We start from the raw sequence: 18,842 nt of genomic DNA on the forward strand, positions 1-18,842 counted from the left end.
CGGGCCCCTCCGAGCGTCACCGAGCGCTCTGCCCCGCCCTCCTCCCCCTTGCCCGTGCGTCACGCGCGCGACGCGTCCCCCTCTTTCGTCACCGGTGCGCCGGGCGCCATGGCGGTGGTGGGGCGCAGCGGGCGGCCGCTGCAGCTGACGCTGGCGCTGCTGAAGCCGGACGCCGTGGCGCACCCGCTGGTGCTGGAGGTGAGGGCTGGGTGCCCCGGACCGCCCGGCCTTGGCCCGGCCCGGCCCGGCTCGGCTCGGTCTGTCGGCCCGGCGCGGCGCCCGCCCGCCCGCCCAGCCGCTGCGCCTCTGCCCGCAGGCCGTGCACGAAACCATCCTCAGCAACCAGTTCCTGATCGTGCGCGCCAAGCAGCTGCGCTGCGGCCGGGAGGAGAGCCGCCGCTTCTACCGGGAGCACGCGGGTAGGCGGGCCGGGGCCGCCGCTGCCGGCAGCAGCACGGCGGGGCGGGCCCGGCGGGGCGGGCGCTGCGGGCCCGGAGCCGGCAGGGCCCCGTGACTGGGGCCGCCTTTCTCCTGCAGGACGGTTCTTCTACCAGCGGCTGGTGGAGTTCATGGCCAGGTGCGTGCCGTGCCCGCGGCCGGGCGGCGCGGCGAGGGAGGGCTGGCTTGGCTCCTGACCCTTGGCCCCAGCAAGGCTCCTGCACCGGGAGGCGGCCGCCTCGGCGTGGGATGATGCTTATCAGGCCGTGGTGGCACCAAGGTGGAAGGCTCTGGGCCCAGGGGTGGAGAAATGCCGGGAGCCCACTCTGCTGTGACAGCAGGAGTGCTTGGCGGGGTGGCATCCCCGAGGGCTTTGGGTGCTGTCACCCGGGAGGAGGTCGTTCATGCACATGCTTTGCTTCTGAGCTGTAGGCTCAGTGTCTGGTGTCATCGTAGGTCTGCATCACCTCCCAGAAAGCACAGCGTGGCAGTTGCACTTCCTTGCTTCTTTGCACTTGTATTTATGACAATGAAGGAGCTATGCCCTTTTGTAATGTTATCTACTTCTGACCTTCCCTGGTTCTTTTTTCAGTGGCCCCATGTGGGCTTATATCTTGGCCCATGAGAATGCTGTCCCCCTCTGGAGATCCCTGATGGGACCCACCAAAGTATTCCGAGCCCGAAACAGTGTCCCAGACTCCATCCGAGGAGCTTATGGCCTCACGGACACCAGGAATACCACTCATGGCTCAGGTAGACCTGTCCTTCTTGGCTGAGTGTTGAGCAGAAACTGAAGCTCAGGGAGATGTAGGTGATGATACTTTGTTTGCCTTTGCTTGCTTTTCTTTCTGGGAGTCAAAGTTAATTTGCTTGCTTCTGTAAACTCCACTCATATCTGTCCTGGTGCGACCGAGCCTGCTGCTTTTCTTTATGGCTTCTGCCCTTCCTTCTGGAACAGGGCATGTGTTTGTGGTGCCAGACTGGCATCTCTCATTTTCTTTTCCTCTGTTTTCGAACAGATTCACCAGCATCAGCCAGCAGAGAAATTGCCTTTTTCTTCCCAGAATTCAATGAAGAGCTCTGGTACCAGCAGGAAGAGCCATGTCTGCGCTGTGGGCAGGTGTATTACAATGCTGAGAAGCGTGTCCACTGTGTGTTCAGGGATGAAGAAACAGAGTTGACCTGAGATACCCGGGGGTATGGTTTGTTGAGCTGGAAGTAGCTGCTAGGCATGCTGTTTGGGTCAGCCCCGTAACAAGACATAGAGCCTTTGCATGTTTTAAGGAGCCTGAGGGAGGGAAAGACCTTATGCATATTACGTTGTGCTACCTGGGATTGGATTATGTTATTCATGCAGCATACAGGTGCTGGGGCATTTTAAGAAAAACCTCTCAAGTAGCAGTGCTCCAGCTTGATAGAGAGGACTAGCCATGCAGTTCGCTGGTCCCTCATGTTTATTTGGATATGAGTGGTACAGATGATGGTATCAAAGGGTTAGGTCAAAGGCGGTGTCTAGTTCCCATTAGGATATGATTGATTTTGCTGATATAAGGCTTCAGATTCTTAGTATTTGCTCTGTTGCCACAGTCCGTCCCTTAAGGAGAAAAGAGGGGAAAAAGAATGCAAAAAAATGCAGCTGTAAGCAGGTCAATATTAACTCTTCTGTCCTTGCTTTCTTGGATCCAAGCTGAGAAACAAGGTTGTCTTTAAGATTCGAATCACAATACAAAATTGAAGCATCTGGTGGAGGGCACGGTTAGAAGCTGTTCTCAGGAGGAAAGCAGTATGTCCTCTTGTTCAGTTTGGTCTGGGCCTGCAACAGAACTTCTAGGGGAAGTTGCAGAAAGGTGTGGAGTAGTCCAGTGCCTGTGAAAGATCTTCTGTTCTGTGCTTTTGGATTGCCTGGGGCATGAGATCAGTAGTTCTGATGAAATGTGGTAGAGTGGCTATTAAAGCTATGGATTTCTTGAATCCATAGTAAAAGGCTAGAGAAGTTGGTTTGAACTCTGGTACAGAAGAGGCTGTAGATCAGGAGCTCTTTTCATTAAGCTTTGTAACAAAATGCTTAATGGCAACTTGGAGATTTCACTGCCTATAGACTTACTGGGCATTGAAGCACTGAGTTCCATATCCTTTGTAAACAAGATGGACAAGTCATTTAATTATCCAGATAACTGATAAAATTATTAATGATGGTGCATGAAGACTTGGTTTTGATGCACAATGCAAGGTTCTGACATGCTTATTTATGTTTTCCCGTGTGATACATTTTGAGATCTGTTCCTGTATGAGTTTTAATCCATTTAAACTGTTCCCCTAATAGCTTCTTACACTGCTGGTTTGGTGTTTTTTTAAATTAAGGTGCCACGTTGTACTGACTGACTTTTATTTTGAATAATTTCAAATGCACTGTATGGGTGAAGGTACCTTTGTAATGTACTTGGGACAAGAAGTTTGTTAGCTTGACTCCCTCTTGTCAAATTTACTAGTGAATTATTGTGTCAAAGATCAAAGGCAAGTTACTCCGACTTGTTTAAGACAGCTATGTGAAATGTTGGCCATTTGATTGGAAAATGTTTAATTGGAGGAAGTGCTGCCATAGAGCTTCCTTGATTAAATGCATCGACCTTTCTATTCCTTCCTTACTGTTATGTGAGATTAAATGCAGTTACTGTTTTGTTCCAGGTACAGATCAAAAGGATCTGCGGAATATTTCTGCATTTTTGCATTGCTGCTTTTATTTTCACCAGCAGCATCCGATGGTGGATCTGCTCATGGTTGAGTATGCATTTGTACAGGTCTGAAGCCTTGCTGTCCATAATGCTACTGTCAGTTGATATTTTATTGATTTCCTGAGTTTCTGTTAAGTGTGTTTTTCTCATAACTAGTAACCCTACTTATTTTTTTCATCTTTCTTCTTTATATTGTGCTTAATTTTTTGGGTATTAATTTGGGATGTCATTAAATAATAATTCCTAGCTTACACTTCTCATTTTAAATGTGTTTTTTTCCTAGTCATTTGCTATTATGATAGCAGATAGAGATGACAGATACATTTGGGGAAACTGACCCTTTTAAAATTTCAAGTACAAATAACACTGACTTAGTGGTGCAGTGTTTTCGCTGAATAATTATCAGCTCACAATCACCATTGCTTAGCTGCCAGTTTTTATGTCCATTTTAACATTTCTTTGGTCCACCAAGACTGTACCTGAGTGGAGGTTGTCAAAACTGTGCAGTCCTATTTCCCTAGACAAAGTGTGTGTTTTGCAAATCTAAATATGTTCCACAAACTTTATTAGGTAGATCCAGTATTGAAATATTTGGTGTTAGATGCAGGAGGTAGTGTCAAAAATTACTTTTAATATCAAAGGAAGCATTTGGATTTATGAGATGACAGCAGATGTTCTCTGTTTTGAGGTTTCTTACAAAAGTCTTCTTCCATCTCCTTTTAAGTGATCCAGAAATGTTTTTTTATCTTCTCTAGTGACACTTAGCATCTGTTTTGTATACTTCCTGCTGCCTCTTGGTCCTGGGGTGAATCACCTTTGGTTTTGTAACTTCAAATGTCTTTAATTTAAAATGATTTCTCGGACCCTTTCTGACTTTGCTTTTCTTGCTGCCCCCTTCCCCGTCCTTAATCTGTTTTTACAGAACAAGTTGAAACCTCTGATTATTCTTCTATTTATTTATATATTTTGTTACACCTGAGCCAAACTATTCTTAATAAATTTTGGTAATGCCTAGCATATGCAATCATAAAGATTTTCGGTTGCTTTATTTGAGCTCCAAACATTATGTTGCAAAATAATAAAGGCAAGTTATCTGAATGCTGGTTTACCTTACATTTGTAATGTCTGATACTGCAACAATCTCATGCACAGTAGGCATTTGTATTTTGGTTGTTGTCTTCTTACTAATGTTTAAAAGTCTTCTGCCTGTTTATTTGCGCAGAAGCGTGGTTTCTGAATATTAGACTGAAGGATGCTGACCCATACAGTTTCTGCTTTCTAGAGGAAGTGCTCCAGTATTTCACAGAAATACTAGGGTCCAGTTAACATAATTTATCCCACCAATTGCTTAGCTTCCAGACCTCTGACCTCTCCTTGTGCTCAGGAGATAGGGCAGATTTCTGCAGAATTTCCCTACAATATCTTTTCTCTGGAAAAGATAGACATAGTCCCATTTTAATTTTAAGTACTCAACTTCAACAACTGCTTACATAACATAATACTCTTTTTTTTTTTTTTTTTTTTTTTTTTTTTTTTTTTCCCTCTGCTACTAGGTGTTGTGTGAAAGTACAGAAGCCAGTTTTGTTTATCTGGGATATTTTGTAAGGAAGGGGAGCAAATAAAGAGGAAATCTGGCTAACAAAATTACTAGATGATCGATGGGGAATCTATTGTAACAATGTTTGAATGCAAGGGCAGTTTGTGTCCTGGACAGGTTAGTAACTGGGATGAGGATCTGATGAAAACTCTTTCTGCCTGGAATCGACCAGAGCTTTGAACTGTTTATCATGTAGATGAGGTTGTCTAGAAGCAAGACCCAAGCAAGCCTATGAAGCAAATGTGGATCACTGTGTAGACATTAATACAGTCTGTCATGTATTTTTCTCTTGCCTGTACTTCTACCTTGTTGAGCCCAAGATTAGGTTTGGTTAATAAGTCCAAATCTAGCCCCTACTTGACCTGTCTTGGGCATAAGGTGCAAGACTGTTAATTTTCTGTGATACGAAGAGAGCAGTCATCATCTATTTTTTTTCCTGCAGTTTGGTGTTCCTCTTACTCTTTGGTCTTCCTGTTCTGTATATACAGAGTTTGGATTCTTGAAGGACTGAAATGCTTGGAGCTAATAGAAAGCTTTGGGCTCAGTTCATGGGCCATGATGCAAGTACAGACAGATTGAAGTATAACGATGTCTCCTGGCATTACGCTTTCTCCATTACTGAGAATGGAGCTGCATATGACTTTCAATGGCAAATTGGACCTCTTGCAAAAGAGACTTTATAACCAGTCCTGTGACACAGGTAATAAAAATGTCTCGGTAGTCATCTGTCTCAGGATTTTTCCGCCAGAAGACCTGTGGAGGGAGGCATGCCCAGAGAGGTTGTGAAGTCTGCTCTGGAGACATTCAAAACCCACCTGGATGCAGTTCTGTTGCAACCTGCTCTAGGTGAACCTGCTTTAGCAGAGGGTTGGACTAGATGGTCTCCAGCAGTCCCTTCCAATCCTGACCACTTTGTGATTTCTGTGATTCACAAACAGCAGGAGAAGGGCAGGCGTGGCAGCTGCAGTTTGCTGCAGTCACTTCAGGTTTCATGTAGCTGTTGTGTAGTGGAGGTGTCTCGGGTGCAACAGCAGATTCTAGAGAATCTTTGCATCAGCAGCTTCTTAGTGGCCTATTTCTCTCCAGGAGATAATTCATAGTTAAGATTCATGTATTATTTCAAACAACGAAGCAGTCCCTGTAGCTTATAATTAAAGTGTGGCACTGAAGATGCCAAGATGGCATACGATACAAACCCAGGGACATCTTGAGCTCTGGCATTGCCACAAGCGCCCTTGCTAAATTCCTCCAATATTGTATTGTAATATAAATTCCTCCAAATTTATATCTAAAACTGTAACACACACGCACTTCCATGGAAAACCCTGGCCCAGCTCCATATTGTGAGATGTCTGTCCAGGTGCTTAGATCAGACACTGTGGCCCCAGCCAATGTGCTTTAGCTGCAGCACCTGCTGTGGTACCTGTGAGTAGAGCAGGAATTTGTGCAAGAATGCGCCATCGGTATTCTGAGCAGCCGTGGAACTTCACCTTTGTATTTCCTGTTGCAATAACTTAGGTTTTCCATAAAGTTTACTCTCATTCAGGTATTTCGTATTGACTGCTGAAGCACTGTTAAATTATTTACCTTGTTCTGCTTTTAATACTTCAACAACTTCATGTGTATTTTGTTGTCTAGACCAGGGGTCCTCAAACTACGGCCCGCAGGCCGGATACAACCCCCCAGGGTCCTCAATCCAGCCCCCAGTATTTACAGACCCCCCCCACCCCACCCTGCGGGGGGTTGGGGGGGAAACCAAGCAGCTGCAGATGACTGCCTGCCACTTCATCCGCACGCCGGCCCCCTGGTTAAAAAGTTTGAGGACCCCTGGTCTAGAGGGTGAACATTTCAGACAGAGATGGGAAGTCTCTAGAACAAACAAGTTCTTTCCCCATGTCTCATTCTGCTTCTTCATGATGATGCAATTGATTACAGCACATGTAAACAGCTTCAAAGTTATTGCCTCAAACTTTTAATAGCCCACTTTGTGCCTTGTTTACAAGTCTCACAAAAACATGCTGCGTGAGGAAGTGAAGTGCTTTAGGCTTTTGGTAATTGGTACTGAAACCCTAGTGGCCTTTCCTCTGGAGAGAAGCCTGTGGGGAGTGGGTACCCAGGAGACAAACTGGAAACAAGAAAACTTATCTCTCAAACTTCAGCCTTCTATTTAAAGCACCTTGTTTGAAATGCACTAATTGGCCCCTGGGGCAGATTTGATGCCCAAGACTGGGCGAGAAGCCTTGGAGGGCTGCCTCTGCAGCAGGATGGAGCTGGCCATAGGAAGAGGGAGAAATGGAGTTGGGGCAGCAGGTGCCACAGCTGTCCAGGAAGGTGGTGGTCATTGGGCAAAAGTACTGCTCGGTGGTGGCCGGAAAGACTGTCCTTGTTGCTTTTGGAGTACAAGTTGGCCAGGAAAAAGCAGTGACCCTGGGGCTGCTGCCAGGGTCTGCCATCAGAAAGTGAACAAATGCGCTTGCCAGATGCCAGAAACTGGTATTCAGCTCTGATAATCCATGTCCATTTTCTGTGGTAATGTCTTCAGGACAGTCTTTAGGAGAACAAATATCAATGTTTGCATCTTCTGCTGTCTCCTGAGGCATATCAACAAGCTGAGGCTTGTTCAGCTTGCGGAAGGAATGGCTTTGGGGGGACCAAATAGCAGCCTTCTGGTAGCTACAGGGAGGTTATCAAGAAAAGAATGTCAGGCTCATCACAATGGGACATGGAGGGAGGCTGAGAGGCTGCAGGCAAAATTCAGATAGGAGGTTTCAAGTTCATAGACTCAGAATTTTCTTAGTTGGAAGGGGCCCACAAGGACCACTGGGAGAGAGCAGTGGATGTTTCTGCCTTGACCTCAGCAAGGCTTTTGACACTCTCCCACAAGACCCTCGGAGGGGAGCTCAGGCAGTGCGGGTTGGACGAGTGGGCGCTGAGGTGGGTTGAGAACTGGCTGAACGGCAGAGCTCAGGGGGCTGAGATCAACGCGCAGAGTCTGGCTGCGGGCCTGTAGCTCATGATGTTCCCCGGGGGTCAGTGCTGGGTCCAGTCCTGTTCAACTTGCTCATCAGTGACCTGGATGAAGGGACAGAGGCACCCTCAGCGAGTTTGCTGGTGATACCAAACTGGGAGGAGCGGCTGACGCACCAGAGGCTGCGCTGCCATTCAGCCAGGCCTGGGCAGGCTGGAGAGATGGCGGAGAGGGACCTCATGGAGTTCAGCAAAGGCACGTGTAGGGTCCTGGCCCTGGGCAGGGACAGCCCCGTGCACCAGCACAGGCTGGGGCTGACCTGCTGGGAGGCAGCTCTGCGGGGAAGGGCCTGGGGGGTCTCATGGGCAGCACGTTGCCGCTGGGCCAGCAGTGTGCCCGTGTGGCCAAGAAGGCCCCTGGGACCCTGGGGGGCATCAGGAGGAGCATGGCCAGCAGGGCAAGGGAGGGAATCCTCCCTAGTGAGGTTTCATCTGGAGTGGTGTGTCCAGTGCTGGGCTCCCCAGTTCCAGAGAGACAGGGAGCTGCTGGAGAGGGGCCAGCAGAAGCTACAGAGAGGATGAGGGGGCTGGAGCATCTCCCTTCTGAGGAAAGGGTGATGGAGCTGGGTATGTTTAGCCTGGAGAAGAGAAGAGTGAGAGGGGATCTTGTCAATGTCTACAAAAGTCTTAAGGGCATCTTCATGCCAAGAGGACGGGGCCAGGCTTATTTTAGGGGTGCCCAGTGACAGGACAAGGGGCAACAGGCACAAACCACAACACAGGGGGTTCCATCTAAATATCAAGAAGAACTTTACTGTGAGGGTGACAGAACATGGGACCAGGCTGCCCAGCGAGGCTGTGGGGTCTCCTTCTCTGGGGACATTCAAAACCTGCCTGGATGTGACCCTGTGCAGCCTGGTCTGGGAGAACCTGCTTTAGGAGGGGGTTGGACTAGGTGATCTCCAGAGGCCCCTTTTGACCCTGACTGTTCTGTGATTCTGTGATTGAGTCCAACTCTTGACTCCACACAGGGCAACCTAAAAGTTAAACCATATATTTAAGCATTGTCTGAAAGCTTCTTGAACATTGATGGGCTTGGAGCCGTGACCATTTTCCTGGAGAGCTTGTTCAAGTGCTTGACCACCCGCTCAGTGATGAACTTTTCCCTAATGTCCAGTCTGAACTTCCCATGACACAGCTTTAAGCCATTCTCTCTTATCACCAGAGAGAAGTCAGCACCTTCCTCTCTACTGCCCCTCGTGAGGAAGTTGCAGACAGCGATGAGGTCACCTCAGTCTCCTCTAAGCTGAACACACCTAGTATCCTCAGCTACTCCTTGTAAGTCATGCCCTCTACTCCTTTCACCATCTTCATTGTGTTCCTTTGGACACGTTCTAATATTTCTATATCCTTCTCACATTGTGGAGCCTGAAACTGCACACAGCGTTTGAGGTACGGTTAGCGGGACAATCACTGCTTTTCACCAGTTAGCCCAGTGCACCCCAGGACACAGCTGACCCTTTTGGCCACCAGGACATGTTGTTGACATACATTGAGCTTACCATCAACCAAAACCCCCAGAGGTTTCAGAGCTGAAGGTTCAAGATGTTTCCTTCCACCTGGATGTGAGGAACAACAGTCACTCTGAGGATCACCGAGCAGTGGAGCAGGGTCTCGGAGAGGCTGTGGGATCTCTGGCCTTAGAGGTTTTCCAGACCTGACTGGATACAGCCCAAAGCAGTTCTGTCTGTCTGTGGAGCTGACCATGCTTTGGGTAGGGGTTGGATCCAGCAAGCAGATTCCTGCCACCCTGAACACCACGAATTGCACCAGTTTTCTTGTCTCTGTCCAAAGGAAATATTTGTGCACGTGTGGAGCCCAGTAACAGCGAGCTGGCAGTATTGCTGTACTGAGCTGTGGTACAAGCAACGGTGGGTTTTGCTTAAGAGTCCTTGAGCTGGAAAAACACATCTCTCTCAAAAAAAAATAGGGAAACATGACTTGGAGAAGTTCCTGGTTTTACAACAGTACACTTGTTTATTGGAAAGCGCAACACTTATGCTTGGAGAAGGCAAGGGCCCTGCACCCAGTTAAGAGCCTGATTTCCAGGAGTGCTGAGCACTTACAGGACTGGGCCCAATCCTTGTGGGTGCATACCCACATTTAGGCATTTGGTTTAAAACCCAGCTAGCTGCCTTAACACATCACAAATTCATGGAGGTTTGATTTCTCACTGGATCCCCAAGGCTAGATTTGATATGCCTCAGGAGACAGCAGAAGATGCAAACATTGATATTTGTTCTCCTAAAGTCTGTCCTGAAGACATTGCCACAGAAAATGGACATGGATTATCAGAGCTGAATACCAAGTTTCTGGCATCCGGCAAGATTTCAGTGTATTTTAATATTTGTGCCAAGTGTTGATGGTCTCAGCAAAGCCCTATTTCAAATATCAGTGTGGGAGGGGGTTTCTCTGAGCACTGCCAGCACGTGCCTTCATCCAGAATCCTGGGAGAGTCACCAGGTTATATTGGAATGTGCCACTGAGTTTCTGTATGAAACAAATATTCATCATTGCCACAAAAGAAAGGTGTAATTTTGTAAACTCAAAGCAAATGGTTGTGCCACAAAGTCACGTTGTCATGGTCCTTCTAGCCTGTCAGCCCAGCTTCCCTGAAAACACACTTCTGTACACCTACAGGGCTCATAATCGCTGCTATTCATCTTTTACAGCCTCAGACGTCGTCTCTGGCATGAATTTCCCCCACATTGAGGTAGCAGCTCCCTCTAGCATCTATGCTGAATTTCCACACAGGGTATTCCTTCCCATGTAGGCTTGTTGCCTGTGCTTTCCCTGCTTTTCAAATGATGTTACTGCTCAGCTCCTCAGCTCTTGAAATTTCAGATACAGAGGTTATTAAGGATCAGTTCCTATTGCCTGATCATCAGAAAAGAGAGGTTGCAAAAAAATTGCAATAAAGCAGTGCTGTATTCCTGCTGCAGCAATACTTCCATCTCAGCCTTGATCTCCACATTCGCTCCCTGTTCCAGTCTTCGAATTTCCTGGGTTTCCCACTTTGCATTTCCATAGCATTACGTAAACTCCAGCTAAACCTGCTGTTGCTATCAGGAATGGCTCCAGGCTCAGAGCAGGCAGCATTCACCTTGTGTAAACCCATGTAATCCTGCTGCCTAGCTCCTCAAGAGCTCACAGGACTCTACTTGGTGCCTTAACTAAGTCCAACCAGAGCTGCTGCTGGATCCCAGTCCCACCATGGCCATGTTCTCTCCTAGTCCCCTGGACCACACTCTCCACTCCAAGAGAGCCCGGCACAGCCTGGCCCGGGTGGTTGGAGGTGATGAGAGCAGGGCTGCGGTGCAGATGCCATGCAGCCACCTTACGGCCGTGTTGCCCACAGGTTTGTTGCTGCAGGCACAGCCAAGCCCTTCTCATTGCTGCCTCCCTGCTGGCATTAGCCAGTGTTAGGCACCTCATAGCCCTGCAACAGATAAAACAGGGTCATAAAGAAAGACTTAGGGACTGCAGCTCCCAGCCTCCCCGCCAGCCGCCCTTCCATGGCCCTGGGTGCCTGACGTGGTCAGATGTGCTGCAATCCAGGTGCCCCCAGAGCTGCTGCAGGGGCTGGAGCAGGAGCCAGGGCTAGAGAGCTCTGGCTGGTCTGGACTCTGCCTGGAGCAGAACAGCAGCTCAAGGTGGGTCCTGTGCCAGGAGGGCTTTGTCCTGTGGGCTCAGGTCCCACTTGTGCAGGCTGTCTCCTTGCTCCTGCCACTGAACAGGAGCTAACTCTAAAAGCCTCTCCCCCCAGGGCTCTCACAGGGTTAAAAGCCTCTCCTCCGCTCACAAGCCTTGAGGGCACACAGACTTTTCCTCATGCAGGTAAGACAAACTGGACAGCACCTGGGGATGTTGTAAGTTTTTCCCTCTTACCAAGCTCTGGATGCCGTCCACTGTTTGCTCTTGGACATGGAGGTAAGGGAGGGCTGGGAGGGCAGGACTGCTGCATGTGGTGGGACAGGGCCTCACTGATGGTGGGACCCTCAGAGGGGTCCCCACTGGCACACTGCTTGGGGGCAAAGCCAGTGCTGGGACCCAGGGCTTCTGGGTGGTCTGGGCATGCAAGCAGGCTGTGGTTGCTGGTGATGCCTCGAACAAAACAGTCCAGTCCTTCTCAGGAGAAATTAATCCTGTGCTTTTGCTGGCTCCCTCAGTCCAGCCATCACCTCAAATTGGGACTGGACCATACCCAAGGCTCAGGACCTTACCTCCCATGGCTGTATGCTCCTGGTCTGCTCACCTGAGTGCAGATGGGATGTGGTGGCTTGGTGAGGAAAGCGACATCCTCCTGCAAGAGCAGCTGGCTTCCCTGGGTGGGCATGGAGCACATCTGGCCTTCTGTAGAAGGAAGGGATAACATAATATACCCCAAAACGCTGGAGCTATGCACAAGTGCAGAATGGCAGTGTAAGGCACCCTGCTTCAGAGACTGCTGGAGCTGAGCTGGGTCTCAGGCTAGTGTACCACCACCGCACAGGTCAGGGGTACCTTCCCTCTCCCAGGGCGAGTGACAGAAGCCAGCTGCCTCCTTAGCACTGTTGGCACCAGTGCTCCCTCTCTGCACCCCCCACAGCCTTTCTGGACCGGTCAGCGGTGGGCAAAGGTATAGCTGCACTAGGAAATACTGGATAATCATTAGTTACCATGAGAAATTGCCTTCAGTGCAAGTGAGAGAGAGAGAGAGAGAGAGGAAAGGAGCTGAGGCAAGGTGGAGACTGTCAAGGCTCATTCCTGTGCAGTCCGAGGAAGAAAGGGAGATTTTCCTACCATGTCTTCCTAGTTCATTGTGTGCAGGGTGTCTGAGGACAAAGGGTTTAAATCTGGCATTTCTTGTCATGTGGCTGTGTCCACTGGCTGCTACATTCTTCCAGACCACAGTGAAAAATTAGGGTCATTCCTCTGCATGACTCCAATGGCTATACTGCAGCCCTGTAGCTCCACTCCTAACCCAGCCTGAATTTGTCAGCATGGGGAGAGTATCACCTGCAGCTCTCCACAAGTCACCGTCCCTCCCGCAGTGGAGCTAACAATTCCCTGCTGCTGCTGCAAATACGATGACTTACATGTCATCGCTGTGTACCTACATCAAACCAAGGGCTCACTGATGGCATGTGGTGGGCTCTCACACCTCTTGCTCACCTGCTCTTACTTCCAAGTGTTAAGCCCCAGTTCAGAGCACAAAAGATGACTAACCTTTATATGCCTAACCTCCTACTATTAAATTTATTCTTATTTTTATCACTCTGATTCCTGAGGTCCGCTGTTCCTCTTGTGTAACAGGCAGGTCCCCACCTTCACTGGTGCCAGCTTCACCATAAGCTGTCTGCACACCGCTGCCTCTGGCTGGCAGGTCCGTAGTGAAAGCATCCAATGAGGTCCTGGACAGAGCCTTCCCTCTCACACCTGCACCATGGCGGCACTCCTGCCCTAACAAAACCAACTGCCTTAGCGCTGTGAAAGTTCACAACACATAATTTTGGATTTATACAGATCAACATGCACATTGTGCAGCTTTGCAGACAGGGACAGCTGGAGACAGGAGATGATTCCCAGGGAACACTGCTGTGGTCGCTCCCGGCTCCCACCCTGCTCAGGTGCCTGCTCCTGGCTGCAACACCTGGCCAAACAAGTCAGGCTGTTCTTGCACCAAGATGCACATGGCTTTGGCTGGGGGCTGGCTGGAGGAAGAGAGACAGTTTGAGATTTCCAGAATATTGGATGGTAGAGTCCTTATGTACCTGTCCAACGTATGCATAATTAACACAAATAAAACAAACCCCAGCAACTATTAAAGAATATGTTGATCTGGGAGACTGCTGGAGAGCTCATCCAGGCAGTGGTTTCTCAGCCTTATAGCACCCACAGCCAAGATAGAGTAACAAGTTTGGATGTCATTATGCTAGGCAAAGAATAAAGCTTTTGACTGAAGGTCTCCCTCTCAATATTTAAAAAAAAATTAAACAAAGGTGAAAAAACAGAGAGTAAAAGATAAATGAATCAGAATTTAGCTCTTCTACTCAGCAGACACTGATCACAGTGTCCAAGAAGAAGCAAGGAGATAAAACTTACAACAGAGGGTCCTTAATTTGGAACAGAAAGACTTGAAAATTATGAATAAAACAGAGCTGGCATTCAAGCAATTCCAACAGGGAACAAAGCACACAATTTTTAACAGTGCTTTGACAGTTTCTTGCGGTAAGTAGCTATAATAAAATAACTCCCCAACAGCAGCAGTGAATTCTTCATAGCGCAACATCTAAAAATTGTGACTGATATGTTGATACATGCTTTGAACAGAGAAATTAAAAACAGTTTAATGGGTGCAAAGCCAGCCTACCAACCCAAAATTTAACCATGCTGTTTAATCTTGTGAAGAGACATAAAAATTGACCTCAGTCACCAAAAACACATCTATAAAGAGGAAGGAAATGCTTTCTTTTTTGTAGTTGTTATTGTTCATATTCACTTTGGTCTTATATAATGGCAATGGCCCCTGCATAGCCATCATATGGCATCTTTAATGTTTAGTAAATGGAGAGTAACATGAATTGCTGTCTTGTCTGGGAATGCTGTTGAATTCTGACCACAGGAGGTTTGTCAGAGTTACCTGTAAGGAAAAGCTGCTCACAGGTGCCCTGTATTGAGGCAGGCAGGCCTTGTTTCAAAGCGTACAATTTCCAAGTCATAATAGCAGGGAACAAAATCCTTGAGTTAGTGATGTGCAATCCTCCCTCACACCCCAGACATCCCCCAGTGCTGTCAGTGAGAACCTGCCCAGAAGCCAGCACTGGTCCCACTGCAGCTCCTGGCAAACACTTGCTCAGCCATGGCCAGTACACTGGCCAGTGACTTTAGTCTCCGAGTCAGGAACAGTCGTGTTAGCATCTACTGAGGCCATCCAATGAAGCCAAAGAAAAAGCTTCACAGGGAGAAGAGGATTTTATTACACACAGCCCCAAGATCACCTGTAGTTCCCCAAAGTGCCCTGCATTGCCACACAGCCACAGTGCGCCCTGGTGCTTTCCAGCCCTCTTCACCCCCTTACCGTCATATACATGAGCTTAAGCCTCTCCGGATCTTTTTCCTCACCCAGCCAAGAGCAGCCCCTGGTTTCAGGCTGGCTCAGTGCAGTGTGTGCCCATGCCAAGTGCTGGCTGGGACAGATCCTCACCCTAAGACAAGGTGATTGCAGGTGATTTTTAAGCTCTCTCTCAGCCCCATTTCTTCTGCTGCACCAGGCTGTATTTACACACCAAAGCACCTGGCTTCATGGCACTGGCACGGTGGGCAGCATAGCCCTGGCCACAAGCACCACCTTCAACAGTCCTTGCCTGAGGTTTATGAGCAATAACTACTTCCCATGCCTCACCCACCATGTGGACATGGTGATTGTAGCTTCACATGCCAGTCAGCAAAACCCTTGTGTCGGGGTAAAAATTGAAATAGGATGACGGAAGACAGGTGAGGAGACCCAGGCCAGTGGAGACCCCTGATAGCTTAAATTCACCTGTGGCTCGACAAACACCATGCGGTGAGTCACCCTCAGATGGAAGCTGTGCTTTTTAAAGTGCTGGTTATTTCAGAGCAAAGCACCCCAAAAATAGCAGAGCAGATGACAGAATAAAGAAAAAAAATTCCTTTAACTGGTACAGGGTGATGCCCCATCCCCAGCTCCGTGCTTGGTGGCTGTGGCATCTAAGGAATGATGTGACCATTTCCGGGGGCAGGGAAGCATGTAGTCACCAGAAGAGCAGCCAGGAGGGAAAGACAGACATGCTTGGTATACTCATCAAGACAGAGGGTTGGGCTGGCAGGAGAACCCAGGAGCTGTGGGTTAGGCCAGCTGCACACCGATCTTGGTTTCTTCTGTGTGATTCTTTTGCAGTCAGGTATCCAAAACTGTATGGCAGCTCTCCGGACTCTAAAGTCCTAGTGTCTGTGAAATCCCAGCACAGGATGCTTTCAACTATGGAGATAGGACCAAAGCCATTGTACCAGTGACACCCTTGCCTTGTGGGTGGCTGTGCTCCAGTCCCCTGGCTCACAGTCACCACCTCCTCTTCACAGTGCTCATTTCTGCCCACAGACCAACCAAGCTGGCCCCATAGCAGGTGAGAACCAGACTCGGGTGACAGAGTTCATGCTCCTGAGCTTTTCCCATGGCCAGCCCTTCCTCTTTGTTCTTTTCCTGGCCATTTACCTGGCCACACTGCTGGGGAACTCCGCAATGCTCGCCCTTGTGTCCCTGGATCCCCACCTCCACAGTCCCATGTACTTCTTCCTCGGTCAGCTGTCCTGCTTGGACATGTGCTACTCATCAGTGACAGTGCCCAAGATCCTGGCAAACGCCCTGCGCCCGCAGGCGACCATCTCCTACTGCGGGTGCCTGGCACAGATGTTCTTCCTGATGGCGTGCGCGGGGGCCGAGTGTGCGTTCCTGGCTGTCATGGCCTACGACCGCTACGCAGCCATATGCCAGCCCCTGCACTACACCCATGCCATGAGCTGGGGTGTCTGTGTGGTGGCAGCCACCGGCTGCTGGCTCTGGGGGATGCTGGACTCAGCTGTGCACACTCTCCTGGCCTCCAGACTCTCCTTCTGCAGGGCTGCCCGGCTCCAGCACATCTTCTGCGACGTCCCCCCACTGCTGAAGGCTGCGTGCAGTAACACCCGCCCCAGCGAAGTGGCACTCCATGCTGCCAGCATCTTTGTGGGCCTCAGCCCCTTCCTGCTCATCATTGTCTCCTACCTCGGCATCCTGGTCACCATCCTCAGGATGCCCATGGCCACCAGCCGGCACAAGGCCTTCTCCACATGCTCTGCCCATCTGCTCGTGATCACCCTGTACTTTGTGACGGCCAACCTGAACTACAACCGGCCCAGCTCCGGCTACTCGCCGGAAGCCGACACGCTGGTCTCCGCGCTGTACTGCATCGTCACCCCCATGCTGAACCCCCTCATCTACAGCCTCCGCAACCGGGAGGTGCGGGGGGCCCTGCGGAAGGCTGTGCGGGGTTGGGGTGCGCCGGGCTCCTCAAGCAGCAATGCATGAGCAATACCAGGGCTGCAACAGTGCTGGGGTGACCCTGGTGCGGCACCGCCTGTCTGTGGGAAACCTTTGACAGCAGCAGTGGGCTCAGGGCTCCCTGCCCAGGCACTGCCATCACTTGTCTGACCCTCAGCACATCGCTGATGGCAGAACAGCAAAATCCAGTTGGGAAGAAGGCTACAGTTCCAGGATTATGTCTTTATTTTGCAAGTGTCATGTGCTGAGCTCAGCACAGGACCAGCTGCGGCTATGCTGCCACCAGGGCATGCTGTAAAAGGCGATTTCACATGGCACCAGACATGTGCTGGCCCCAAGCAAGGCTCTGGGCTCTGCCTTGGGGCTGCCCAAGGTGCTGAGCCAGGCCCTGCATGGGACAAGGGGCAGCGTCTTGCACTGAAAAATCTGGCCACTGCAAAGGGGCTGTCACACCATCCTCCTCCTACACATGCTTTGGCACCAAGTCTGATGTCTGCTGGGTTTCTCCAGGCTGCCGTGAAAGCTCTGTAGCATTTTGTACATTAGTGCAGCAGCCGGCAGTTTATACAGGCCACCCATCAACCTCAGTGCTCTGGTCGAACAACACTTTATCAGCACCAAGCTGTGAGCTGGCATTGCTTAAATCCTCACCAGAAATGCTTGCTTTGCTTTATAGTCATAAAAAAAATCAAAATGCAGTTGTTGTGAGTGGTGTGGCTGTGGATGATAGTGACTGAGGGCTGGCTGGTGACGTGGGGCAGCCAGCTTTGCCCAGCTGGCACCACCTCAGCTTAACCTCTTCTTGCAGGGGCCCTGCAGCTGGGTCCAAGCTCAAACGATCGCATGGATGATGGGGCAATCCCACCGCTGGCCAAATCTGCAGGCAGGTACACGAGGGCCAGCAGTGTCCAACGCCACAGCAGAAGCTAGGAGCAGCCAGCCACCAGTGCAAGGGTCTGTGTGGGGAGGGATGCTGGCACAGGCTGCGTGTGCAGGTGCATGCCTGCAGCTGTGCCACAGAGGGGCACGTTGGGGAAGGGGCCAAAACTTGCCCATCCATAGCTCAGTTACCAAGAGATACCCAGCAAAATCCAGTCTGTTCCCCAAAAAAACTAGTGGAGAGTCAAAAAAATTGGCCTATGAGGTGCACAGTTTATTGGGAGCGGTTTGCCAGTTCTTCTTAGTGCACAACACACACTGGCTTTACTCTTCAGGGGAAAAAGTGTTCCTGTAACACATGTGTTGGGATGGCCTGTTGCTCCTACCCAAACAGGTTGCAACCTCTCATCCAGCTTTACTTGCTTTACACCCTTCTTGATTGTAAAAGTATTGAAACATCCCCAGTTCCGAGTGTCACTAGGATATGTAAGAGAGTGTGCCACAATAAGGCCCATTCAGGAGAGCCCCCTGGAAAGGAACATCAGGAAATAAAGGGTGAACTGCATGAAGAAAAAATATTGAGGAAGTTATTTCAGAGAAAAAAAACCCCACCAAAACCAGTGAATGAAAAACCCAAACCAAAAACCTCCAGAAAATTTACATTAAAATTGACAATTTCAAACCTGAATCACAATGTGTCTTTCCCATGATTGACAGACTGTGATTTTTCTCAGTATCAAACACTGAACAGGGATGCTGTACTACCTTCCAGGCAGTACAGTGTTGTTCAAGCACAGGATGGTGCAGGACCAGCCTTGAGCCGCACTGAACTCTGAGGTGTCACAGTGGGACCCCCTGCACCTCTGCTGCTGGCAGCTGGCACTGCACTGGGGTGTGCGCCCACAGCTTCTCACATTCTGTGCCACCCAGCGTGTCCCCAGTTTATTCCTGTTGTGATGGTATTTGCATACCACAAAGGGACAACAACCAACTCCCACAGCGGCACATTGAGCATCTAGTCTGGAATATCCTGGTTCAAAGGAGGGCTGCAGTTTGCGTTGGATTATGACTGAAAACTGCTTTAAACATTACAAATAAAATATTTCCTCTTGTCCTGCTTTCCCACCTG

At 49.6% G+C, this 18,842-nt stretch overlaps 2 protein-coding genes across 3 annotated transcripts; both read left to right on the forward strand.

Annotated features, from left to right (window-relative positions):
* Window positions 1-39: 39 nt before the first annotated feature.
* NME6 (NME/NM23 nucleoside diphosphate kinase 6) lies at window positions 40-3,423 on the forward strand. Of its 2 annotated transcripts, XM_080392367.1 has the most exons (5): window positions 40-198; window positions 317-419; window positions 538-577; window positions 1,031-1,191; window positions 1,458-3,423. In XM_080392367.1, exons 1-5 carry the CDS (start codon window positions 109-111, stop codon window positions 1,622-1,624), a joined length of 561 nt encoding a protein of 186 aa, XP_080248493.1. In that variant the 5' UTR covers window positions 40-108; the 3' UTR covers window positions 1,625-3,423. The 2 variants fall into 2 exon arrangements, with proteins under 2 accessions (XP_080248493.1, XP_080248492.1); XM_080392366.1 differs by lacking the exon at window positions 538-577 and having other exon boundaries at window positions 62-419.
* A 1,002-nt stretch (window positions 3,424-4,425) lies between these two features.
* On the forward strand, window positions 4,426-18,822 carry LOC308065842 (olfactory receptor 1F1-like). Its single transcript, XM_080392363.1, has one exon. It carries the CDS (start codon window positions 15,950-15,952, stop codon window positions 16,859-16,861), a length of 912 nt encoding a protein of 303 aa, XP_080248489.1. The 5' UTR covers window positions 4,426-15,949; the 3' UTR covers window positions 16,862-18,822.
* The last annotated feature ends 20 nt before the right edge of the window (window positions 18,823-18,842 follow it).

The sequence above is a fragment of the Falco punctatus genome (genome assembly GCF_963210335.1).
Source record: "Falco punctatus genome assembly, chromosome: 6".
In the NCBI taxonomy this organism is placed as follows: Eukaryota; Metazoa; Chordata; class Aves; order Falconiformes; family Falconidae; genus Falco; species Falco punctatus.